We start from the raw sequence: 18302 nt of genomic DNA on the forward strand, positions 1-18302 counted from the left end.
ACCGATACCTACACTATATTCTGGGAATAAGATGGCCTGAAAAGATCTCCAACAGCAGCCTGTGGAAAAGATCCTACCAGAAAGACACTAGCCAAGACATCAAAAAGTGCAAATGGGGCTCAATAGGACACCCTGCACAAACCAGATGACACTATTGCTAAGCAGGCACTTGACTGGAATCCTCAGGGGAAGAGGAGAGTTGGGAGACCAAAGGAGACTTGCAAAAGAGCAGTAGAAAGCACGGCAAAGGAAGCTGGAACCATGTGGGCCCAACTGACAGGGTGCTGCCCAAAACTGGGTCCCCTGGCAAGGTGTTGTTGCGGTCCTATGCTCCTCGAGGAGTAACAAGGACTGAAAAAGAATGTGTCAATTTCTGGTTTACTTTCTCTAACCTAGGCCATCTGGTAGTGTGTTTGTATTGTGTGTGATGAAAGAAATTTCAAACAAATAAAAAATTTTTATGGGTTGATGTTGTGTAATGCAAATAACATTTGTAAGAAAACAATAATTTCAAGAGAAATCTTTTTGTTCATTTGACTTAACAAACAGGACAAGAACAATTGACTGTCACATAGATCACTGATGCAGATCGCTTAAAGTGAATAATTAACTGAATAGTGAGGACAGCAAACATTTTGAATCTCTATTTTTATTGCTTATCTTCTCTGTAAATGTCAATAACAAAAATTAAAGTGATCATTATAGAAAGCAGCATTTCCTTGTAGGGGGAAGGGGCAACAAAAACTAGCAAGAATCTTTACCACATATCCATAATATCTTTTTCTATGTTCCTTTATTTTCAATGCTGCTAATTTTTCCTGTACATGCATGCAGCTTTCCACAGTTACTGACATCAGTAAGAATAAAGATAACAACAAAAAAAATTTTGAATAAGCACCACAGACTGCAGAAGTGGAGGTTTGATTCATCCAGGTATCTTCAATATTAAAATATACACTTTCGAAGAAAAAAAATGTCTGGTCATTATCACAAAAATCTTATAAAATTTTGAAGCAGAGGGATACCTATCACAGAAATAAAACTGCATAAAAGCATAATGAAAAATGCATTCAGTAGCATACTTTTAACAATTTTGACTGGAATGCCTCAAGACTCTGAGCAACCAATATTTTTAACAGAATTATTGTGCCAAAATCACCCTGTTTGATAAATTAACTGTATACAAACCAAAATTTAACTGTTGTGCATCATTTAAGAGTAGTTTTGATAGATAATATAGACATTTTACCAAAACTTAAATACAGCTTTCTGCAATTTACTGATCTCAGAAACAATGCATTTCACAAAGTGCTACCCACATTCAGCAGTGAACGGTGAGCAGTTGTTTGCAACATTAACACTGAACAAAAGTATCTCTATTGAAATGTAAAACATGCATTGTATGGGATATCTCTTGTCTACACCTGAGAATATTGCAATCTATTGATTTGATTACATTCTCTCTTAATGAAATTATATGTAAGGTGCTCTTCTGTTATGATCCAATGATCACCTGAAATGATTTTTGAAAGCTAAAACTGGTTCTGTGTTATGAAGCAACAGAAGAAAGAGCATGTTTAGCTTGAGCAAGTATGAGAACTGTGAAACATGGTTATTTTTACCTTGCTTTTTCTTCAAGGTGAAAAGGTAAAGGTCGTCCCCTGATCTTTTCAGGTCATTGGGGAGTGAGGTGTTAGAGACCTCTCTTTTCTTGGGGCCAGCTCGATGTGAGGGTGGTGCTCATCTCCTCTCCCTTGCTGCCTTACCTTCCCCAACCCTCTAAGGAGTCAGGTACCCATTTCTGTGTATTGAGCCGGTATGCCTCTCAGTTTGGATGCCAATTGCTCTAACCACTCAGCTATTTACCTCCCAATTCTGGAAAACCTTTTCCTCTTTAAACATGAGTTGCAATAAACAAATGGATTTCTCAATGAGCCATGCCATATCATCCAATATTCTGCATGTATGTAGTTTTTAGCAACTCATATTCCTATAAAATGCGAAAATGCAGTACAATTTTGAACATTATTTAAAAAAGATAGACATGATGCTGTTTATACAAACACACCCATATATAAAGAAGAATTATTATTCACGATACAAGTTATTTTTTTTAAACTAAGGTTGTCTGCACATTCTAAGGCCAATAATTAGCTGGCCTTCTAATTAAAAAGAAAAGGAAAATAGGGGACAGATTTCTACAATATAAAAAAGCCATCAAATTTCTTATATTTCTTATTGGTATGTAAACCTCCCCAATACTTTAACAATCCACCATTTATAAATGTAATTCAATGCTGATTGAATAACAAAAGAAACATGAGAAAATAAAATAAAAATTATACAGTGAAGCCGAAAAATGTATATACTTTGAATATAAGAAACCAACAACAGTTGTTAGTGATAAAAATAAGCAGCCTCAAATCTTGTTAAAAATCTGACTAAGCAGTCAATGCTTGAAAGGATTATCCTAGTCATATCAGAAATGTGCTTAATGTCTTAAAGCAAATTTAGAAATGGTCTAGAATAGTAACTCTCAAGATTTTGGATCATCCCCAAAGTTCTGCCTGATCTGCTCAAAGAAGATAAATGTGAACACTGTGTGGGGTCCAAGTCGAACAAATGCTGGAACAAATCCCTGTAAGAAAAAAAAGGGAAAAGGAAACATCTATTATTATGATAAAGGGAAGTAATCATCAGCAAATTGGACGATAAAAGTCTAGTTCTTCTCTTCTCTTCCCTGCTATTCTACCTCTTACCACAAACATTTATAGGTGGACTGTCTGTCTGCTGAGACCAACGCCTAGCCTTTTGCAAAGTTCTCCGCTGTTAATTTTGACGATCCTAAACAATGAATGTGACTAAACTGGAAGCTTTGTATACACCAGCCTTATTTTAGTAGTTAACTGAAAAAAAATCATCTGCAAGCAGTCCAGTAATACAAGTTCGTACTCTTATGCTTACTTTGAAAAATCCCATAGGTCCATTCTTTGCAATGTCTACAGCACAAGCCATGATGCTCTGGAAAAAAAAAATCCTCATCACAATATCCATTAAGGAACTGGTGCTGTTAAGCTCCTGGTGTATTTTACACGAATGAACATGAAAAAGTTTACCTGTAAAAGAAAATTTCAAATCAGAAGCATGCAGTATAGGTGACTGACATACCACTCAAAGCATTGTGCTGTTTTGTACAAGCACACAAAACTATTTGTTATCCATCCAATACAATATTTTAGTTTGGTATCTAAAATAAATCGTACAAAACTCTTCCCCAAGAATTAAAGACATTATTTGTGGCTTACAGAATAAGTTCCTGGAGGGGCATTCATCATTCGGGTTTTCATTACATCTAGAGGCATCGTGAGAAAGGTAGCAATAGTTCCCTGCAACACATATTTTCAGCCTTTTATAGCATGTAAATGTCTCCATAATGAAGGTGATGCAGTGTTTGGGTTATGCTGACATGAAAAATATGTGCCTTTCAGAATGCCAAAGTACTAAGTGGAAAATGATTGAGAATATGAAACATTCTAGGTGATAAAAAGTACATAAAAATGTTTATAATAATAACACAATTTCAGAGATTAGTAGAAACTGACCTCATAAAGGCAAAAAAAATTTAAAAAGTTTAAAAATATTTTTTTCGGTCATTAAGCTAACAGGGAAACGCACTGTTGTGTTAAAATCAAAGTACAAAGTGTTCTTAATAATCAAGCTACCCCACAGTGATCAGTCCCGATTTCAGCTGGAAAATGGTGAAATTTAAACGCTATTTGATACTGTATGCCTTTTCAGAACCCCCCTCATATTATACCTTATCAGAGAGCCTAAAGTCTAAATTTTCAATCTCTGAAATTAATTTGAATATTAATGAATCATAAGTTTATGAGTAAGCAAATTTTGTCATTGATTCCAAGGCTATCCAATGAGAACCCAATACAGAATTGTCCTTGGTAATGAGAAGAAACATGCTGAGCAATTGGTGGACAGGGAGGCAACTCATTGCTTCTGTGAGTCATTCTTCCATCATTTTGTGGCAGATCACATATACAGTATACACAATCACACCTGTGTGCCCGCACACACACACACGCCTCTCAAGACCTGCCTCAGAATGTAATTATCTCACCGCTAGTGTACTGCAGGTCAGATGAAGGACTATGTTGTCCTGGAAGAAGCCAGTTTTGAGCATTCCAATCTTGATCTGATCATAGCAAGCCAACTGTAACCAGAATAAGGTAAGTAAGGCAAACAAGAAATTAATACACACAATTCTCAAAACTCAAAAGTACTAAATATTAGCCAATAACAGAACCCCCAAAATACCCAAACAATGAGCATGTGCCAAATTAAAACATCTGATGTTATTCACATGACCTATCAAGACATCAGCACACAACAAATCACGACGTGTGCACTGGACAGTTTACAGGCACATAATTAAAAGAAATATTTACACAAGCCTGACCTGACCAATGGTGACCAGGACAGCACGAGAACTGGCCATTGTGGCACCACTGAAGGACTTGATAGGACCCTCTTCCTTCACTATTCTGTACACGCCATCAATGGCATGCTTATAGCTGAAATCAAGAAATTTATCACATATCATTTTCTGTGATTTTCATTTACAGAGAAAAATATTGTTAAAAATGTTCATGTAGAAATGAAAAAATGTTAAGTTTCTAATATCCTTACATTTGTTTCAGAGTTTCCAAAGTTATAACTTGTAATTAAAACTGAACAAATTAAAACATGAAAAGATGTAGTTGTTACTCCTTTCTGGTTTAAAGAAAATATATATATAAACACACGCACTGGTTATAACAGCTCTTATAGTTACACTTCTTTAAGTAAAAGCCCCTCATAAACCTGTAGCACCAGGTATAATCCCAGCTTTTAATTCTAATTGTCATTTATAACCTTGACATAGTACCTGTATGATGCAAGGACAGACAACAGATCTTAGCCTGGATCTTACTTTCGTCTCTGGTTCTTTGGCAGCTTGACATCATTCTGCATTCTGAAAATGACACAAGCAGAGGAGTCAAGCCTTGTCTGGTCTATTTTCTTCCTTTCTTTTTTGTTTTCTTCTTTTTTTTTCCTCAAAACTTTGTCTTCAGATAGTTAAGCATAACTAAGGTAATGGTCTGGCAGGCTGGTGGATATGAGGTCACTGAGTTTGTGTCTGAATAGTTCTAAGGATATATTTGCTGCAGAGTAAGTTTTATGACCACATACTGGGGATAGCGGTCACATGAGTAGGACACTGTCTTGCTCACCTGACGTTAACCATGTCAGCAGGTGTGCCCACAAATCCTCCCATTGCACCTGAAATCCCAGCCAGCAGCACCTTCTGGTAGAAAGGAAACTGCCCACCATCTGCTACAATCCGCTTCTTGACTGTTTCATACACAGCAAACCTTGTCATGGAATAGGTCAGCTGCAAGAAAATGTGTCCAATAGAGTGTAATGATAAACTGCATGCGGACACAAAAGTCATTTTTGCTTCAACTCTCACCAACAAAACTGTATGTACTTTAACAGATAATACTCAGCATAGTGACAAAAGCAGTAGCAACAATGACAACAAAAACTACAACAACAATAGGGATATCAATTACCTTTTTTCTCACTAATACTAACATTGATTTAACATAAAAACAATGAAAACACACCAGAGGATTTAACATTAAATTTCTAGGAAAGAAAACAGTTGGGACTGCTCGATACCCAAAAAGAAACAAATCTTTATTTTGACATTAAGCACTATTAGTTGAGTGTATTAATTCACTTAAAGTACTTAGGATGTGAACCTGCCAAAGTAAAAAGATGCAGACTTACTACTGTAAGCAGCAACTAACAAATGAAAGCATACCTGGCGAAGAATTGAAGCTGAAAGACCATTATACAGTCCAAGAATACCATCACTCTTGACTACACGGATGCCCATCTGCAAGAGGGTGACTTTTTCTTTTTGCTGTGTTTGAAGGTGAACCTTAAAACGAAAAAGGCAGCAGCAATTATACCTCTCTTGTATCTCCATGTTTTTAAAAGTTAATATATAGATATATAAACAATAATTTTAATACCTGGTACTTCCATATGTTAATATTGGTGTTATTAAGAGTTGGGGGAAAAAAAACGAGGAAAATTACCTTTCTAACATAACATTTATAACATATGCATAACAGATTATGATAATAAATATATCTCCTCTTTGTGAATAATGATTGATGTCCTGTCATAAGATCTATGGCTCCTTCTATATCATGACCACTGCAAAACATACATTTTCCTGTAGTGATATTCCACTCAGCTGTTTTCATTACCTAGTTTAGCACTTGCTGTTTCCCACTCTGTTTCTGATCAAACTGGGTATGGCATCCCAGTAACTGAGCGTCATTATGATTAAAACTTCATGGAACACTCCCTTGACTGCTGCTGCTGCTAGATAGCAGATATACACAATTTTAATCCTCATTCATGACTTCTAGCCTCTTAGAACTAACATCTGTTTCAAATGTCCTTCACATTAAAATCCTGTAAACAGTACACTGTTCCTGTTCCAAAAGAGTGAGATTCTTTGGAGCATTCATTTGTAAGCACACTACGTAGGCACACACCAGAATTATTGAAATGGGGTGATTAAACTAAATGCATTTTGAACTCGGAGCGAACAGAAAATATAAAGATAATTATTACCTTCAAAAGATCCAGGGGATGTGTGCAGCATGCTGCTCCTGCACTTGCCAGACCTCCGAAATACCATCTTCCTATCCTCTTGCGTTTATCGACTGGTGCTTGGGCCATATCGATTCCAATGCGTTATAACACCTTTGCTTTACAGTAATTATTAAGTTTGGTACATTTATATGGGATCAGCTTAGTAGGCCCTGTTTTGCTCTGCTGCCAGAACTGACCGAAATCGCACTTATATTGTCATTGGTGAACGTGACATTGCAGGTCAAGGATGATCTTCCTTTTCTTTTACGACACAGCAAACATTTGTTATTTATAAATCATCAAATAAATAACATGAAATAGTAAATTAGATATTCTTTTATAATATTTATTATGCATTTTACAGCTATTTTATCAGTGGTTGCTGTCGTAAATCACTCTAATTGACTCTCGGGGAGGTATCAGTTAATTTAATTTTAATTTTTTTACTTTTAATTTTTTAACTTTTACTTTTTTTAAATAACGAAACTTAAAAAACATACACAAACTGTATGAGCATTTAAACAGTTATCATTAAATATTTTAATATATGTTAGATCTAACAAACTTAATACATTATTTCTCGAAGATATAGTAATCGTTAAATACTTTAGACCTCCCTTCTCCTGATCGGTTTTCGGTAATCCTTGCAAAATGGCAACAGACAACGTGATGCAAATGTCGATACGATCTTTAGAGGAGACCGAAGAGGATGAGGTACGGGTGACATAAACTAGTGGATTGTTGATTCTTTTCGTTTTTATTATAAAGATTTGGTAGTGGAACGGTCTGAATTGTTAAAGAACATAGTACGGTGTGTATCATTAAAGAGTGGAGTTTCTTCTTTGCTGTGACTTTGACAGCTATAATCTCAATTAACCTCTAAGCGAAAGTCGTTTTTCTCGAGTTACCTTTATCTTGGGAACTTAAAATCTACGACCTGATGGTATTCTCTGATAAACGAGAGCAATCGCCTTAAATCATGGTAGCCTTTATATTCTCCGTCTATTCATACATTGATATTGCGCTGTTCTGCTTCACTCTTAATTTTATTACTTTTCCATCCACATTCAGCACCTCAGGACTTTCTGTTTCATACACGTTCATACCCCTACCAACCGAGGACGCCAGTATTTATCAGTGATTCAATGAGAGCGTTCTAGGACGCTCAAAAAAAAAAAAAAAAAAAAAAAAAAAAAAAATCATCTCATTTATGCTGACTTCATTATCTAAAAACAATCGCTATTCTCCTGACTTTTTATATACAGTAATCCTTCGCCACTTCGCGGTTCACTTTTCGCGGGTTTTTAAAAGAAATTATTGCATAAGGATGAATATCTTTCACACCACTACAAGCGCAGGCTGGCAACATGTCAGAGATGATTAAATAACTACACGAGTAGCGATTTTTCTGCGACAAACCTCCCGCTAAAGTATCAGCTGACCAATCTTTTGAGCCAGGAAGGGCTTGCAATAAATGCAGCATGACTATAAATTAATAATATAGATTTAATTAGAACATTTTCTAAAGTGGCTTTCACAACTGCCGACAGTGATGTGGATGATTTCTTTGTGGATTTTTCAACACCTGCTTCAGAACTAAGGATTCACTATGTCATCAGAGAATTTGATGACACGACACTGCTCTTAGCGGGCCAGTAGATACCCATAGTGTGGCCTTGGATGAATTTATTGCCTGGTGCGGTGATTGGGATTGGTCCATTGTCATCAATGACAAGAAGGTGGAAATTGTCCCTGCTTTTAAATACCTACACACCATCAGAAGGCTCAGCGGCACTTTTTTTCATTGTTCATAATCTCTAGAGGTAGCTCATTATTAAAAAGCATGGAAAGTATAGGGCTACACACATCTTGCTTAGCATCCTTTGTGCGCTCAATTTATTCCGTGAAATCTTTTCCAGATCTGACCAATTTTTTATGCGCTGGTCATGTGCTTACCATTTCTTTGTCTTATGCAAATTCTCCATGTCAGTTGTTATTACAGCAAAAAACATGGGGTAGATCTAAATCTATTGTCTTCTGCTTTAGAACTGCTTGCTTCATTTGGGGTTTATGTGATTTTTATTGCTTCTTTCACATCGAGCGACTTCATGAATTGTATGTATTGTTTAGGTGCCTTCCTTTTTAAGGAAGAAAAGTTTGGAAAATCTATAGACTTAACTTATTTAAATATTACATGCATTTTATTAAATGATTGGTTATTTACAGTTAGCTACATTAACTAAGAACAATTATTATTGTTACCCTGTATGCCCATTAAAGGATGGAGCTCAGTTTGTACAGGTAAAGATATGATTGTGTTTGGGCTCATTTGTATACATAAGGTTTTTGTTATCTCCACTAGCACATCGGTAGTAAAAGGAAAGTTGAAACAGCCGAAGTCTTAGATAAACAATCTATGGTAAAACATGCAATGCATTAATTTGGTTTCTTCCTAGGACTTGGATGAAACACTGTCAGAGCGACTATGGGGCTTGACTGAAATGTTTCCTGGTCCAGTGCAGAAGTTTTTTGCTCACTTTATTGGCTTGTCTGGCCTGGCCTTCAAGACCAGCTACAGTTTTGGCCGCAATGCTCTGTGGATTTTAGCATCCTCAGCAACTATCATGGTGCTTCCTGTAGTCTTTGAGTCTGAGCGTGCACAACAGCAGGAGCAACAGTTACAACAACAGAGACAGGTTACTACAACTGCTTTAGTTGTGAAGATGCATGGGCTTGTGTTTTGCATGTGTGGATTAATGTTCAGAGTTTTGTCTCATGGGCATCTGCTTCCAAGCTTTATTTTATTGCAGAGTGTTGTATGTAGCATAAGTTTGCTGCACTTACAATGCCTATTAAAAGCTAGGCTTAACTATAATTTACAAAACGATGAATGGTTTTTTTTATGTCTGTTAATTCTCTGTGTGCAACAGGAGTTACTATCATTTTTTTAATTTTTTATCAGATCTTGCTGGGTCCCAATGCTGCAGTGTCTGGAACAGGAAGTCAGAACCTTTTACCTGGAATAGGCATGATGACACCAGGCATGATGGGATCAAAGTAACTGTAGGTGCTTCCATAGAACACCCTTGCTTTTCTTCAAAATCACCATAAACAGGTTTCTTGACAGAAACAAACTGAGTTTTGATTGTTATTCATGGAATGCCATTGGCATGGATGTAGACAAGTAGATGCAGAGTGCATACCAGTATGAAAGTAATGATGAATGCGATAGTAAATGGAAAGCATACGGTGTTAGTGTTTTATGTTATATCAGTGTGTGATATATTTTTTATTTTAATAAACATTATGAGAAATGGGTCTGACTTTTCTTGTGTGCGATAGTGGCATGATAAAAGTTAAATGTCTGGTAGAATTTTTGTTAGAAAAGTGTTGTGGTCACCTTGGGACATAACATTGCTCCCATTGAAGCTTTGGTGTGGCTTGTAGACCACTTACACAAGAAAGGAGCGGGGTTCTATGTGCCAGCAGGTTGGACAGCCTCAAATGGTTATAGCAAGACACCTGTGACCAGGTGGTTAGCAGAGGTGATAATAGGAAAACAGTTAACACCTCTGCCAGGACTTAGTAAGATGATGTGAAGATTATCTACCTGTCCACCCTGTGACCTCTAGGTGGGGCAGAGTCAATATGACTGGTGCATTTCTCTTTGCTGGCTAGTTGATTGGATAAACAATGCTAGGTGAGCAGTTGATCAATGGCATCCCTTGTATGCTTCTGTGCAAAGTGAAGGAAAGGAGACATTGCAAGACTTCTCAGCATGACACCAGCGTGGATGGAGCAACCAGTCAATGCAACTTCAGCTTTCTCTCATGTCAACTTCATTTTTTTCCTGGAGACCGAGTCTTAAGATTTGGGAGGAAGAATGCTTGTGTTATAGAACCTTGGCGCAAGGGGCAAGTCGGTGACAAGGAACTGAAGTAAATTCATGAAGTGAATAAACAGCTTGTTAGACAACACCACTCAATTTTGTAGCCGTTATCTCAGTAAACATGAAATGGGAACCTATAAAACCATGTTAAAATATTTATTTCTTGATAATTACAATAATTTTCGGTCAATAATACTACTCTATTGCATTTATACTCAAAACTTTGTAATGAATCTTGTTTACCATTAGTAGTTTCCCCTGCATATATAAATACACAGACAACATATTTGACAAAATATAGCAATACCTTTTGTATTTATTAATCAAAATGGGCAAAACAGCATTATTAGTGTGTGTGTGTATATATATTTTGCAAAACAAGTGACCTTGTTGCAAGAACAACCTTCATAAGCTTTCTTGTCTCTTGTATAACCTGCACAACTCGCACACAAAAAAAAATCTGTTGCTTAACATTAAATTGCTGAAGAAATTTACAAGACTGCCTTAATGGTAGAGCAAGATGGCATTAAATAAGTGAGCATTCTCTCAAGAATGGAAGGCTCAAAACCATACATCATAAATTAATATAGAAAAAAAAGATATGTTGAAGTTATAGCACAGTCAAATATTGACATGTTGACTGCACTCCTCTGAGGTTACTGAGACGGGGGTGGATAAGAACAATTATTCATGGGTATCCATTTTCTGTCCATATATGCACAAACACAAGTAAGCCTTTGGTAATTTAACAGGTGAAACACATATTAAGGAAGACGTGTCTAACAGCATTCTTTGTGGTGAGTAATGTTTCAATAAAACTTAATATTACCAATAACCTTAATTTCTACACAAGCCAAAGACAGTTGTTCATCAGGAGCATCATAATTACTGAAGTGAAGAGAGTCTAAAGTTTCCATGTTGAAAAACAAGAACTGAAGATGATATGTTTTTACTACAGACCGCTGGCACATAAGAATTCCAACAAGCTATGGAAAACTGACAGCTAATATCAGCCTTAACTAAGTTTGTCCACATAAACCCGAGGCTATATAAAGAATAAGGTAAGAATGTCATGCACGAAAAAAAAAAAAGTCAATAACCCTGTCTTGGGATATGCTGCAGAAACTTAAGGGCAAAAGTGGCGTATCAGTGTTAATTTGTACATTAAAAGGTCCAATACATTTCCTGTCTATAAATTTGTTGATGGCACAGGACTTGAGAAATAATCTTTTTCAATTTAAAAGGATACAAAATCAAGCTTCAAGCCATAGGAGAATTAGCATATGTCTATGTCGAGCTATTGCAACTGGAATACAAAATATGTTGAACAGTTTTCATGGAATTTTTTTTTTAACCCACTCCAAATTTCTTAAATGCCTGACAAAAAATGTAGTCAAAACATTGCATAAATTACCATAGGGCATATCCACTTTGTAGTGGGAATGTGAAAAAAAATTCCTCTCCAACTTTGCTCAAGTAATATGTGGTTACTCTGCACATTGTTGGCAAAAAGCATTGCTGTGAAACAGAACGGCAACCTGCAGCTGAATGTAGCAAACTGGCAAGAAATACAAAACAACGTGCCAAGTAAACCCATTCTGAAATAGAGATATTTAAATTGAGGAGTTAACTTCAAGATTTTAAGAAATCAACACCATCTAATTTGATTCTAATTACTGTAATACCACCTCTAATTCTTACTACTTTATTATGTGTCAATAAGAGATAAAGGTTTTGGAAATGTCTAAGAGTGCATATTTCTTGCATATTGCTGAAAATTTTAAGCTTCCATTTCTTTTTTTTTTTTTCAAGAATTGTTATTATAATGCTGTTGCAAAGAAAACTTATTCATGATATATTACCGAAATGTAAGTTGTGAGCAGGGGAGCACACTGCATCATCACAGTCATAAGTGTTATGAAGGAAAAATGTAGATGCATACACATAATTTCATTCATAACACACAAAACAAATCTGGAGTAACTTGCAGAATTTTGCCTAATCAAAATAGGAAAATAAATTCATAAACAGCAAAAATACACAAATGTATCACACAAAATGAGAATGCATCTCTACAATTGCTGAAGCATGCAAATCTATACATGCTTGTTATTAATGCTGAACCAGTCTTGAAATGTAAAGAATGCAGTGCATGTACAAACCACTCACAGAACTGTACAACTTTCAATTACAGTAATTATCTAAGTAGCATATATTGCACCTAGTTTTTAACCTATGCTATGAGGTATGTTACAACACACACATGCACACCATAAACCCTCCCACCTTTAGACTTACATGCATTCTAAACCATGTGGACTGTCAATGTTACAATGCAAGTATGATAAAACAATTTTTAAAAATAAAGCATTAATATTTTTATTTACTGGGCATTAATCAGGATGCTAAACTGGTTAAATGTGTGTCCTCTCACTACAACATATTTACAAAGCTTCACAACCAGATCCAATGTTAATGAAGCACTTAAACAGTGGTATCCATGATACATGATCACAACCACAAGTTAAATACACCTGTAGATAAAAATAATGATAACCAAGAGCAGCCAGGAATGTATAGTTGTGTGCACAAATGATCAGGAGAGATGATCAGTGGTTTTCAGATTGTAATGGACTCTGCAGAACATGAAATTCATCTTACATGCAAATTCTATCAAAACACAGCATTTTTGAGAAACGACTACAAATGTCTTCACACATTTGTTTATCACCTGGATGCTAGCAGTTCTTTTCCTTTAGTAACATGCATACAAATCTTGCTTTAAATCCTGCTTTGCACATGTGACACAAATACTATTTTGTCACTCAAAACATGTGGCTATATTCAAATTTTGAAAAGTAAAACTTTTCACATTTAAAAAAAAAAAAAAATCAAGAAGGATATGATGCTATCTTCATTTAAGCTCTGGAGTTCTAAAAAGTTCCAGTTACAAACAACCAAACTCCACGACTTTCTCAATGTCATATCTGAAGTCAGGTTTTGGGCTGGACACTGCGAATTCCTTTAACAGTTGGTTTAAGAGCAGTTGGCACTCCTTTAGCATCAAAAACGTATGGAAGAGATGGGCTGCTTTTTGAACGTCGTAAATCTAGATGAAAAGAAAAGTCTTCTTATTAATCTGGCTAAACAAGGAATCAAATGTCAAAAGTTAGAAACAAGTTACTTAAAAGCTTGTTTAATGCTTCAGTTCAGAATTTTAAGACAAATAATATAATAGATTTTTCTCAATTAAAAAAAAGCTTATTGAAAAGTTTCAACATTTTTTAAATTATATGATATGAAATATGTATTTCTTGTCAGGAATTTCACTTCCGTAATTTATTAACATAATATACATATATATTTTTTGAGACCATGGTGACAACACATAAAAAGAAATGCATGCTCCTACACAAACACATGCACAGACACATTTCAATGCACACAGGCACAGATATATTGAATCCCTTGAATGTGTCAAACTACTTAAAAAAATTGTGTTACCATTCACAAAGTAAGTCTTATTTTGAGCTAAACAAATTATAAATAAAATCATAAATAACATGCAGCTGAAAATGAATTAAAAACATGTTCATGGTCCAGACTTGCAAATGTCTTTACGACTTTAAAACAACTTTAGTAAAATCAACAAGACCATAGCAACATGCAAAACTTTGACACCAATCAGACACATATTCATTTGCTGACTGGCTTTAATATTCACTGATTGGTGCTAATGTGCTGAGTGGTTATAGCATTTGTTAATTGGTGCTAACATTTTTTTTTTTTTTTTTTGTAAGGAAACCTACATGAATTTTATAAAAATGGCTCATCTCTCCATAACGCTTTTTATTTTTTGTCTGTTTGTGTGCTAACAGTGGAAGCTGTCCTTGATGTACTTTAATTGGCTGCTATTTACATAATGCATGATGGACTAGATGCACCTTCCTTATAGTTGTTGCTACAGTGTATTTTCAACAAACTGAACATTCACTTTGGTATTCTCATGTAAAAAGGAAAATGTCTTCAGTTCAATTTCTTTTTCAGCCACCAAATTTGTCAAGTAATGCTAAATGCACCATCAACAACCACAAACATTATAAGTCCAATCAGACTTTGTGTTGTAACAAAAAAGAAAAAAAAAAATACCAGTGAGAGCACACACTGCTCAGTACTGTCGCTGCCAACAATGTGAGCATGTGACACCGTATCTTGATATTTTTAGTTATTACAGTGCCAGTGGCATTATGTGGAAAAAAATGAACAGAGCCTGGCTAACCTCTTGGCTCTAAACGCCTTCGTCTGTTGGAGTCTCGACTGATATGTTCAGTGGTAGATGAAGTGGACTCCTTTCGCTGAGAAGCTGCTGACTGGGGACTGGGACTGCGAGCTCGTTGGTGGAAGGAGGGTGCTACAAAGTGCAACACCATGCACACATTTCAACCCAATTTTAAATACAAGCACATGCAAAATACCAACAGCTACTTAGAAAAAAAAAAAAAGAAAAGAAATATTTTGAGAAAAAAAACTGTATCTAATCCAGTTTGTGACTACATACAGATCTTAAATTCTATTATTAACACAAGTGCAATGGACATATCTGCATGTTTTCAAGAAGGCAGGTGGATCTGTGAAAACATTTTAAGAGAATGCGAGAACAGACTGACAGTAGACTAACAGCAGACAGAAACCAGAAAGTTAGAGCTAAACATTTAGAGACGTTAGTATCTCATCCAAAGCAACAACACAGTAAAGGTGACAAACTTAACAGGAGATACTCTTTCAAACAAAACAAAACAAAAAAAAAAAAAAACAAAAAAAAAAAAAAACAAAAAAAAAAACAAACAAACTTTCACAAGATTCACCAACAAAGAAGTACTGCACTATATCTATAAAAAAAAATCTCAGCATAAAGAGATTGACAATAAAGGACTTTTCGTGCACGGTGCATAAAAGTACACAATAACATACACAATACCACTGAAAACACCTAAAACCTGGAATTGATGTCATAACACTTTGGAGTCAGGTATTCACCACTGCTGCAGAAAGTTGTTTCAAACAAACAAAAAGAAAGCTTCATCAGGAAAATCAATTAAAATGATTTTTTCCCAATATATTCACTTTCTTTCCTAACCATACAAAGATCACATGTGCTTCCCTGTGCTCTTCAATCAGGCACACTGAGGCTGAAACTTAACAAGGAAAGGGACTCTCATTTCCTTCCCCAGAAAGACTTGGTTAGTAGTGTTCACTGACTTGATTTTGAGATGGATTTTTTTTTTCAGCTTTCTGCAACTGGTTTCCGTATTCATGACAGCTTTCTGTGACTTTCAGTATTTACTTCAGCTCTTTACAGCTGGTTTTAGTATAGGCATCATCCTTCTACAACTGATTTTAACTCCTTTTATTCTTTTTTAATCACCGTACATTTTTATGATCACTAATAACAACACTATACACTTTTACCCTGCCAGCAATTTAATTTCATTTCTCACTTAGAATATCCACATAAAAACAGTCAGCTATATCGATCCTACAGAAGCATTTGATTCAAGTGCTAGAACAGTGCTATATGGTTAACTAGGAATAAACATTTTGAATAAGCAAAACTGAAAACAGAAACTTAAATTAGACTTTAGTACATGAAATAGAACTTTGTTCTCCATACCCCTTCGTATAGGTCGTCGAAGGCCGGATTCACCTTGCAGTTTCTCCAGCTGATCTCGTAAAACTGTACTTTCCAGCTGATATTCTTTCCGCAGCTCCTGATTTTCTTTCAATGCTTGCAGATATTGTGTCATTGTTTGGCGATGTTCCTAGAAAATTTGATTTTGAATTATGTATTATTAAGTTGTTGGTTTAATAAAATCTCTTTCATGCACATATTTGCATATGTGCACACCCTGCATGCTCACACACACAAAGTGGGCCATTCAGCACACTTGTGCTTGATACAAACGTACCTCTGTGGTACGGTGAAGACTGTTTTCTAAGTTTTTCACCTGGGACCGTAACTTCTGTAACTCGGCATCTTTCACACGCGTCATGATCTGAAAACAGAAACATACAGCATAAAATAAGCTGAATTCCTTAAAACTGATTCTATTTTCATCACTACTACATCACGACTACACTACTCCAATATGCTATTCCATGTACATACAAAAGCATTATTTCCTCACCTGGGCATCATACAACTCTTCCTCCAAAGTAGCACTACCTGTAGTGAGGTTTGCAGGACGATTTTTGATAAAGTCCTTTAGTCGGTCAATCTCTTGGTTGACCATGTCATCAAGATGTGCATTGCTGCAAGTGTGCCAAAAAGTGGTCAGCAAACATATAAAATCATGGATCTCTATAAACATGATAATCTCAAATGCTTTGCTAAGTTTTAGTGATTAATGCTGGGATAAACCCATGAGGATAAATTACATTTTTCTAGTAAATTCTCTTTCTTCAAGATTTAACAAATGACATGACCATATGCTACATATGGTCTCTAACCATCATCAAATGTTGATTCCCTAACAGTGAGCTAACACATGCCGGGGATGCAGGGAGCTCGACTGGTCAGGTGAGCAGAATCCTGCAACACTCAACCAGCCACGGGTAGGTCAGGAAGGTATCATCTGGTAAGTCTTGAAGAATAATTTTATTTCTCGTCAGATGGCATGACAGGAAGATGGAAGCAAAACAATCTTCTTGGTTATCCTGTCATAGCATGTTATGCCACAGAGATCAGGCCCAAAAAGGCTAATTCCAGTAAAGAGTAATTCCTCTCATTGTCTCGTAACAAACACTATCACTATCAAGTCCTTCTGAATAACATAAAAGTGGAAGAAATGACAGCATTATGCAGGTGAGGCACACCAATTACAAGTGAAGTAAGCTCCCTGTTTTTATGATGAGATGGAATGATTAAGAAACCAAATGTAGCCAATCTTCTGGTAAGGTCAAAGGGAAGGGGTGGGAGAGATTGGTAAGCCAGCAACTAAAGCTATATCCCAGCAAGCCAGCCCTGTAAACAACGTCACATACAGAGAAAGAATAGCGTGCCCGAGATGACCGCTGAACCGAGGAACTCAACCCTCACTGTAAATCTATAGGGCAATGGTGTTGGTGCTTTTTGTTATAGACATTTCTTTTAAAGTATCTCAGCAGTATAAGTATATATACTAGTAAATGTTATTTATTTTTGGAAGAATGCTCTCTAAGTGAAGATGTCATCATCTCAGACTTACAGTCTAAGAGTGTTTCCACTCTACCTGCACACCTGCAAACATGCATGTGGGTACAAATATATACCTTGTGATAAGTTGGTTGATATGGCTCTCATAATCTTGTTTTGTCTGCTCCATTTTGATTTCCATCAGTTTATAATCTTCACACTTGCTTAGGTAATGCATCTTCACCTGCTTCAGCTCCTCTTTCAGCCGTTCTAACTCAGTCCTGAAAAACCCCATGCCTGAATTATTTTTTTTAGACTTAAAAGATTATATCACACTGTTTACAGCTACATGAGTAGATGTCTATACTCCCTCAAAGTAAACAGAACTATGTCTGCATATTGTTTCATGATCTTGAGAATATGTGAATATGACAAGTCCTCAAAACAGTCTTCATTCAGTTAGTAAATACTTTTCTGAAAGATTGTCACATACTCATAAAAACATAATAACCA

At 35.9% G+C, this 18302-nt stretch overlaps 3 protein-coding genes across 7 annotated transcripts in view; 1 reads left to right on the forward strand and 2 right to left on the reverse strand.

Moving 5' to 3' along the window:
- Positions 1-630: 630 nt before the first annotated feature.
- LOC112562896 (mitochondrial dicarboxylate carrier-like) lies at positions 631-6990 on the reverse strand. The gene is made up of 9 exons (XM_025236489.1): positions 6709-6990; positions 5882-6001; positions 5286-5446; positions 4985-5026; positions 4472-4586; positions 4133-4225; positions 3306-3386; positions 2965-3021; positions 631-2638 (listed from the first exon to the last, which is right to left on the reverse strand). Exons 1-9 carry the CDS (start codon positions 6814-6816, stop codon positions 2537-2539), a joined length of 879 nt encoding a protein of 292 aa, XP_025092274.1. The 5' UTR covers positions 6817-6990; the 3' UTR covers positions 631-2536.
- A 311-nt stretch (positions 6991-7301) lies between these two features.
- Positions 7302-10047, forward strand: LOC112562902 (mitochondrial import receptor subunit TOM22 homolog). The gene is made up of 3 exons (XM_025236503.1): positions 7302-7443; positions 9186-9425; positions 9692-10047. Exons 1-3 carry the CDS (start codon positions 7381-7383, stop codon positions 9788-9790), a joined length of 402 nt encoding a protein of 133 aa, XP_025092288.1. The 5' UTR covers positions 7302-7380; the 3' UTR covers positions 9791-10047.
- Positions 10048-10758: 711 nt separating this feature from the next.
- The window catches only part of LOC112562838 (COP1-interactive protein 1-like), a 37540-nt gene continuing 29996 nt past the window's right edge, over positions 10759-18302 (reverse strand). For all 5 annotated transcript variants that reach the window (XM_025236414.1, XM_025236404.1, XM_025236395.1 and 2 more), the window contains 6 exons: positions 17927-18070; positions 16804-16927; positions 16585-16671; positions 16290-16437; positions 14898-15029; positions 10759-13727 (listed from right to left, as the gene is read on the reverse strand). In XM_025236414.1, coding sequence (XP_025092199.1) covers positions 13612-13727; positions 14898-15029; positions 16290-16437; positions 16585-16671; positions 16804-16927; positions 17927-18070 — 751 coding nt within the window. In that variant the 3' untranslated portion in view covers positions 10759-13611. The remainder of the gene's footprint in view (positions 13728-14897; positions 15030-16289; positions 16438-16584; positions 16672-16803; positions 16928-17926; positions 18071-18302) is intronic.

This window comes from Pomacea canaliculata, linkage group LG1 (genome assembly GCF_003073045.1).
Source record: "Pomacea canaliculata isolate SZHN2017 linkage group LG1, ASM307304v1, whole genome shotgun sequence".
In the NCBI taxonomy this organism is placed as follows: Eukaryota; Metazoa; Mollusca; class Gastropoda; order Architaenioglossa; family Ampullariidae; genus Pomacea; species Pomacea canaliculata.